At 40.7% G+C, this 8,518-nt stretch overlaps 1 protein-coding gene across 1 annotated transcript; it reads left to right on the top strand.

Annotated features, from left to right (window-relative positions):
- Positions 1 to 3,593: 3,593 nt before the first annotated feature.
- LOC147992223 (uncharacterized) lies at positions 3,594 to 6,933 on the top strand. Its single transcript, XM_087540017.1, has 4 exons — positions 3,594 to 3,605; positions 6,094 to 6,249; positions 6,503 to 6,709; positions 6,823 to 6,933. Exons 1-4 carry the CDS (start codon positions 3,594 to 3,596, stop codon positions 6,931 to 6,933), a joined length of 486 nt encoding a protein of 161 aa, XP_087396143.1.
- Positions 6,934 to 8,518: the final 1,585 nt, after the last annotated feature.

Raw genomic sequence — 8,518 nt, 5'->3', positions numbered from 1 at the left:
TCTACACGAGCATTGACCCTTCAACCATGATTTTGGACATGGGTGAGGCAAACAAGGTTATACGTATTACAAGTGATGCTATTCACCATCTCTTTGGGTTCCCTCAAGGTAATCGTACCCCCCTAGGCCCTCGAATGATGGTTTCGATGATGCCGTTATGAGGTTGAAGGGCAAGCTTGGGTATGCTAGGAGTGACGACATCAAGACAAAGGATTTGCGGAATATCCTTGCTGAACTTGTGAAGGATGAGATGAAGGATGATCTTGCTACTCTGCAGGTGTTTTACCTTATTGTTTTCATAAAGGTGGTTATCCCTGGAACGTCTACACGAGTGTCCAGGGAGGCAGCAATGGCCGAGAACCTTATGTTTGAGGATATGGCAGACATGGACTACTGCCAGTTGGTTGTTGACGATATTCGGAGTGCTGTTGTTAGGTATCAGCAAGGTACTAGTAGAGGAAAAGCTGCCACAGGCTATGCCATCACGCCGCTTCTTATGTATCTGGACTGATTTATCATTGGCAAGACGCCTAATATTGACTTGAGGACCCCTCGCATCAATTTCATGGATCAGGCCAAGCTTCTTGAGCTTGCTGCGGCTGACTTGGTCACGAAGGGTGATGATGACCCAGCCAACTGGGTGTTTGGGAGACTGCCTGTGAGTGTTTCTAGGCATTATTCTTTCCTGTGTAGTTTAACTTGAACTTCTGGTATTGTCTTGTATATTTTTTGTTCCCATCTTCCTTCATTTGTTTTCTGACGCGTTGACTTTTGTTTTTGTATGCAGTGGAAGACACAGGCTGAGGTTGTGTTCTTTAGGGTTATTGAGCGTCCTGTTCTAACTATGCCTCGTTCTGCCGGCCTAGGGAGTGGAACTTTCCCAAGATTTGAATTCTCCCGGGATGTTAATACCGGTGCCCCACCTGTAGATCCATGAGGTTCTTCTGCCCGTGTGAGTGCTGCAGGTGGCGTTTCTTCCGAGAATTTGTTTGAAGCTGCCAATGTTTCTCTGGTTAGGATTGACCGTCTTCTTGAAACTGTTTGTGGGGAGTTGGCTCGTGTTCCTTCAACTGTTGAGCGTCTTAGTCGCGTTGATGGGATTCTTCCTGCCGGACACGGTTTTGATGATGAGTCTTCGAAGGAGGCCTTATCTATTGAAGCTACATTTCTTGAAGAGCTTCGTCAGAGCACTTCCCACCTCCAAACTAGCGTTGGCTTGTTCAAGGAAATGCAGGATGCTCGTTGCAAGCCTTTTGAAGATGAGACAAGTGTTGTTGTGAGACAGATTCAGAGGCAGGATTCTGTTCATTTGGGCCGTGAAGGAGGCCACGTGGAGCATACCAAAGAGGTTTGTTTATGTTGGCTTTTGATATTTCTTTGCACTAATGTTCAATGTTAGCTTTCAGTTATTACTGTTTTTAGTCATAAGCGACCGTTATTGATTTCATGTGTCGTAAACTGTTTCTTTTTAGCACTAGTGTTCCTAGGTGACCTTCTCTGTTTATAGAACCTGAACTTCAACTGCTACAGCACCTGAACTTCCATGACTTCGATGACTGGCCCTTTTTTGTTCCCTTTTTGTATCTTAGAGTAGTTTGATATCTGACCTGCTATGTTTACTATATTTGGACTTCCATTATGTGTCAGTTGTGATAGGTGACCTTCTCTGATTATGCAATCTGAACTTCTGTTGATTAGGTATTTGTTTTCTACATGATTTGTTTTGTAGTCTGTTGATGATGATGCTAGGGTTGAGGAAGATGTTTTACCTGTGCATGAAGCTCCTCCTGTGCATGAGGCTGCCCCTGTGCATGAACCTGCTCCCACTAGTGGCGTAATAGTTGACGAGGTTCATGTCAGTGAAAATAAGGTACCATTTTTCTTGTCCATTTATCTTGTTGCCCCTAAGACGGACTTGCTGCCCCTGTGCATGAGGTTCAGTCAGCCCTTTGTAATGACTTTCTGTTTCTTTTTGCAGCAGCAGAATGATGATGTTAGTGTTCCTCTAGAGAAGGTTGCAGACAAGTCCGTCTCAGGCATGGGCTGCTCTGACGGGGTGGTTCTGACTGAACCTCAGTCGTCCATTGGCGCTGAGGTTTCTGATGCTCAGCAGGGCAAGACAACTGGAGACATCATTTTGGAGAAAGATCTTGTTGAGTCTGCTGTTGAAACTAGTGGTAGTGCTGCTGCAAGCCCGGAGAAGTCTCCTGCAGCAGAGCCATCAGTTGATGTTGCTGCTGTACAGGCACAACCAAAAGTTTTCCTTGTTTCAGATTCTCCAGTTGCTCCAGCTGCTGCTGGTGTCCTTCCCGACGATGTTGTAACGTCTACTGGATACGACGATGAAGATACCGAAAGCGATAGCTATGGAGAGGAGGTTGATCATTCTAGTGATCCCACTGGTCTAGGCAAGGATCCATGAAGAGAGGAGCATGCTTCTCTCTTCTTTCCCCATCCCCTTCGCTTTTGTTGTTTGGTTTAGTCCATGATATCCCCTGTGAACTACCTGTGTGGTCTAAGTTGAACTTCTGGTTTTGTTGTTTGTCGTGTGGGTTGTAAAGAATGTTAAGTGAACCTGTTTTCTATGTGGGTGAAGGTTTTGTAATGCATGGGTTGTGATGTGTATGATGTTGTGGTTTTATCTTTGCTGATGTAGCAGCTGAGATGTGCTTATGTTTTGAATGTTTGTGCTTGAATGTTGGTCTTAATTGAAACTATCGTGAATCTATGTGCTTGAGTGTTGCTCTTAATTACTATTTTCTTTTTAGTGAGCAGATAGCAACCTTGCTATCGTCCGAAAGAAGGTTGATGACTTTTATTACAGTGTAACTAGGCTTAAGAATAATCGTTCCAAGAGGTGAGTGCAGATGGTCAATATTTTACATCATTCATGAACCCCCTGTGAATTGCCTGTGGTTTCATACCTGAACTTCTCCACTATATGTGCCTGAACTTCTTATTTTTACTTCTCTAGTGCTGAACTTCTGGCCTCTTTTTGTACCGTACTGCCTGTTGTGATATAGCTGAACTTCTGTGCTAACACGTGTTATGAACTTCCAGAGTTCCTGTTGCTGAACTTGTTTTACTTTCTATTTGCTTGTTTTAGATCAACGATTATGTTCCAAAACAAGGAGTGTGAAACTTCTGTTGAAGATGTTGCAATATCTTTTGCTCCTCGTGGATTGCTTCGATCTAATGTGGCTGAGTGTGCACTCTACTATCTATGTGCGAAGTACCAGCGATCGGATAAACTCATCCTGCCGTATTGGGTTTGTGTAAGTCAACCATATAGTGATTTCTTTTCTGTTTTGTTCCTTACCATTTTAGTTAAAACTTGTTTGTCTCATTTTTGTATTTTTCATATGTTGGTGTTGTCTGCATTATTTTAGGACAAGATTTTCAGAGGTCAATTAGATTCCTGTGTGAGGAAGTACTTCATGGCGAGTGGTCCAGATAGCATGGATGCACATGATTCGGTATGTTCTTTGCCTCTGTATTAGTTTTGCAGTGCGATCCACTGTGTTAATATTTGTTTTATTTTTTCTTTGTACCATTTGATATTAATTCTCAGTTTTTTAATGATTCATGTGTTTATGATGCTTCAGGTTGTTTTCCCCACTTTTGACCTGCCTAATATTCCTGCTTCTATAGGGGGGTGTTGGTCATTGAGTTTTGATATTTCTTGACCTGAAGAATTCAAGGTTCCAGCTTCTCGACTCCTATTATCGACCAGATGATGAATGTGCGGTACGCCTGTTTCAGCGGATGACCGACAACATCAAGAGGCTTTGGAAGGATGCCAGCAACGACAGGGAGACACTCTTCAGTCCTCTTACCATCGACCATTTCGCTCTGGATTGGATTGATGTGCCCCAGCAGCAAAACAAGTATGAGTTCCACTTTTTCTCTTTATCACATCTGTTTAACTGTAGTTGTACTTAAGCTGCGACGTGTTTTATTCGTTGGCTTTCTTTTTCTGTTCTAACACTATTCTTTTACTGCGTTTGATGTCAGTATCGACTGCAGATTCTTCATGCTTATGAATGTTAATTCGTATCATGACAGGGTTCTTGCAAATTATTCCCATGAGAATATCGCGGATATCAGGAAGACGTGGTTGTACTCAATCGCTTCTTCTAACCTGTTTGAGACAGACTTCCAAGCTCTGTTTGGCTAGTACACATGTAAGTATTTGGAACTTGGACTGCTTACCTACACTGCATCTTTTATTCTACCTGAACTTCATATTTTTCTCTGAACTTGGACTTCTGCTTGAGATCTAAATGGGCAATTGGTTTCAGAAGGAGAAGAGCATTTTCTTTGTACATGAACTTCATTTTTATATTTTTTATTTTGCTTGTGTGTTTTGTTTCAGTAATTTCTTTCCTTCCATTGCTTACTTGGACATGAGCATTTTCTTTTCTAATTGAACTTCAAAGATGATGCCTTTCTATGGTTTTGTTAGCTGTAGTTGAATGATTTCCAGTTCATCGGTCTATGTTGAACTGTGCCTTTGGTTGTGCCTGAACTTCATTTAGTTTTTTACTGCAACTATTTTTTTAGGTCAGCTTGAGTAGTAACCATATGTCATCTTTATTAGTTGGACTTCACATTGTGTTGTTCCTGAACTTCAGTTGTATTTTAATGGTGATGTTTTCTCTTCCTTTTTGTATGTCGTCTTTATTAGTTGGACTGCACATTGTGATGTTCCTGAACTTCAGTTGTATTTTAATGGTGATGTTTTCCCTTCCTTTTTCTTTGACAGTGGATCCATTGGACTTGCGCGATTACCACTACTCATTCCTCGAGTCACAGGAATACCAGCCTAGGGAGGAATCGATGAATACAGCTCCGATAGAAGATGATAGACCTCGAACCCTTATTCCTTCCAAGTTTGGGAAGCAGTCTGGTGGTATTCGTGGTACTCCAAAAACCCCTTGCTCCAGGAAGGTTGGTGCAGTCGAAGCAGCCGAAGCAGAAGTTATTTCGTCTGATGATGATTTTGAGAAGATTGCTTACCCGAAGAATGTTAAATGTGTCGCTGGTACTGTTGCTAGTAGAGGTGGGAAGAATGTTGTCATCACCAGGAGGAAACCGGCAGTTGAGTCTGGCAACATTACTTCCTCCAAGAGAGCATCAAGATTGCCTTTGAAGTGGCCTTCTCTTGTCGCTCCCCTAAAAAAATACAGTTACCCTCATCTATGTGAGGCCCGGAAGTTGAAACAGTATGTGCTTAGTGAAGAGGGTCTGGAGATGTATTCTGAGTGAGTTTTCTTCTTCTTAACTTTGTTGCTGCCAGAGATGCTACTCTGTGTCTGAACTTCTGTTGTTGTAGTATGTGGACTTCTATTCATTTTCTCCCTTGCCTTGGAGTTATAGTGTCTGAACTTCTATTGTTATATTATCTGAACTGTCGTTGTTGTAGTATCTGAACTTCTGTTTTATGTCACCTCTTGCTTTTTGAGTTATAGTATCTGAACTTCTATTTGTTGTTGTATCTGAACTTCTAATATATTTTTTACCATCCTTTTGTATTCTGCAGGACAAGATACTGCATGTTTACCATCCCTGCGAATTTGATTGACCTCACAGGACGTGTCCTTTATACTATTTTTGGTGAAGGGAAGCAGATGGAAGGAGACGTAATGGATTATCTCATAAATTTGTGGAAGGATAATCCAGAGACATCTGAGATATGCACTAGTGCTGACAGGGTTGTTCTTAGTCCCTACTTCATACAGGTTTTAGTTCTTTGCACCCCTATCTCCCTTTTTTGCCTTGGTTTTGTTGTAGTGGCATTTGGGAGGTGTTTTTAATTGTGTTTTTGTGAATGCACAGTACTTCCTAGAGTATGATTTCTACGCTGCAACAGTTCCAAAGTTTGATGCAAAAAATCTGTTGGTCTCCTCCCAATGTTTGTTCACAAGGAAGAAGACCTTCTTAACGCAAAGCTGGTTAGGTTTTCATAACTCTTGCTTTTTTTAATTTCATGTGCATCCTTTTGCCGAGTTTGTCAAGAAGTTTTTGTTCATGCCGGTTCTTTAGTACATATGCTTTATAGTTTGTGTTCACCGGTCCTTTCATTCTTGGCAGGTTTTCTTGATACTATTCAAGCCAATTGGCACAATGGCACACTACAGTGTGTATGTGGTGAATAGATATCGTGGGAGCATTGACATCCTTGATTCACTTTCTTATGCTAATATGGAAACGTCGCGAACGATTTTCCACGGGGACTGCCAAAATTTCGTGAGTGTTTCTTAGCCTGAACCTCCTTTCACATTCTCTTGTTTGACATGAAGTTTATTATGCCTTATGTTGACAAAATATGTTGCTCTCTCTGTTTTTTGGTAATACTACTTGAACTGACTATGATTTGGAAGTTGAACTTCTGCCATTTTGTTTACCTGGATCTTATGCAAGTGTCTCTTTTTATGTACCTGAACTTAACTATTTTGGTTAACATGTTTTTGACTTCATCTTATTTTGTTATTTCTAGAAGATCAAGAGATTTGTTGGGTTGCTCGAGGAGGTGTACGGCAAGGCTGCGTACAAAGCGAGCAAGCGGCCTAACTGGGTGACTATTGCAAAAAGGCCGACTTTTATCGATGTTCCGAAGAAGAAGAATAATGATTGTGGTTTCTTTGCCGTGAAGTTCTGCTCTTCATATGATGACGATGAGATTGTTGAAGATTTTGGTGATGTGGAAGTATGTTCTGTCCTTGTTCTTGTCTGATCATCCTTTCATTTTTCTTGTGTGTTTTTGCTAAGACACTCCTGCTTTGGTTTTAGTTATCATCGTTTCATTTTCTTTGTTTGCAGGCTGCTGCAGATGACTGGAAGGCTGAGTTCATGCACACTCTCATGTTTAGCGAGAAGAATGAAGTCATTCGTTCAAAGCTCCCTAAAGAGATCCAGTCCTTTGGCCCGTGAATTCGAAGCATTAGTTTCATTGTAGATTTGATTTCGTGTAGATTTTTAGGTTTGATAATGATTGGAACAATCCCGTAAAGATTTGGTTGTAAGAATGTTTTAGTGATTTGTGTATCTATAGGTGCAGCACTATTACTTATGATATTGTGGACAAACGTATTTCGTGTGAAGAATGATTTGGCTTTGTGAATTTCAATGTACTACATCGTTTTCAGTATCCGTGTGTTGCAAGTTTTTGCCCCAACAGATGTACCTAAACTTCTCCCTTGGTTATGGCTGAACTGCTTGATATTTTTTGTGTTGTTTATTTTTTGGTCCCCAACATATGATCGTTGACTTGAACTTCTGCATTGAGATGTGGCTGGGCTGCTGGTTTCAGATAGATAGGATATTCTGTGTTGTGTAATGTATTGGTAATTTTCAACCCAACCAATATGTATGCTTTTGCATAGAACCTATATTTGTTTTTTTGTGTTTTTTCAAGTGCGAATGTATTTTAGCTGTAACTTTGTGCAAAAATATTCTTGACGTTTCTTTATCTTTTGTCGGCATTGTACATGAACTTCTGCACGTATCCAAGCAGAACTTCACATTTGAACGCGTTGTGTTAGGCTTTGCTAACCTTAGTTTATGCGGCTAAACTGTATTTTTTAAGTATATTTTTTCCTAAATCAATTTTATATACCAGAACTTCTTCTGTAAGCTGACCTGAACTTCAAAACTGTATGATTATTTGCTGGTTGCTCTTTTATGGAATACAACACCAGCACCTCCTGCCATAATATACCAGGACTTCTGCAGTAATCTTACTTGAACTTCACAGTGTATGTTTTTCATTTTTGTTCTTGCTTGCACTTTCATGCAAGCAGCACCAACACAACACTTCCTCTCATAACATACCAGAACTTCCACTGTAATCTTACTTGAACTTCATAGTGTATTTTTTTTCATTTTTGTTTCTACTTGCACTTTCATGCAATACATCACCAGCACAACACTTCCTATCATAATATACCAGAACTTCCACTGTAATATTACTTGAACTTCACAGTGTATATTTACCAGGACTTCTAGTGTATAATTTCTTTGAAAGTTCAACAATAAAAGGGCATGACATAATATTTTTCTGCACATTGACATGACATAAGTTTGCATTCTGTTAATTGACCTATTCTAAGTGTTCATCAGCCTTGCACTCCTCCTAGGCTTTGGTGGTAGAGGTTTTTGCTTGACATGTACCTCTTCCTCTTCCTCTTCATCGTCGTCTTCCTCTTCCTCTTCGTCTTCCTCTTCTTCAATGGTGTCTTCATCTTCATCTTCCTCTTCATCTTCCACCACTTTCTTGTTGATGGCTCTAGGTTTTGCTTTATGTTTCTTCTCTGTCTTTTTTCTTGTCTTTTCAGCATCTGCGCGCTTCGGGCATGTTCTTGCATTATGTGGTTCATACTCCTTGCATATGCTACAAAGTCTGCTGCTTGCTTTCTTTGGGTGTGGTCCCTTCTTTTGTTCCATAACTTTGGGCTGCTGTTTTTGAGATTTGGGTTGCTTGACCTCCTCATCATTGTTTCTTTCCAAGAGTGTTGGA

This window comes from Triticum urartu, chromosome 1A, assembly GCF_056163025.1.
Source record: "Triticum urartu cultivar PI428250 chromosome 1A, HENAU_Tu73, whole genome shotgun sequence".
Taxonomy (NCBI): Eukaryota; Viridiplantae; Streptophyta; class Magnoliopsida; order Poales; family Poaceae; genus Triticum; species Triticum urartu.
The sequence above is the reverse complement of the archived record's forward strand: the minus strand, read 5'-3'. Positions and strand labels throughout refer to the sequence as shown.

Excerpts from the sequence above, each read along its gene's own strand:
- LOC147992223 (XM_087540017.1), top strand. Across the intron at positions 6,250-6,502 it reads ACGGGGACTGCCAAAATTTC|ATCAAGAGATTTGTTGGGTT; the intron begins GTGAGTGTTTCT and ends TATTTCTAGAAG. Across the intron at positions 6,710-6,822 it reads AAGATTTTGGTGATGTGGAA|GCTGCTGCAGATGACTGGAA; the intron begins GTATGTTCTGTC and ends CTTTGTTTGCAG.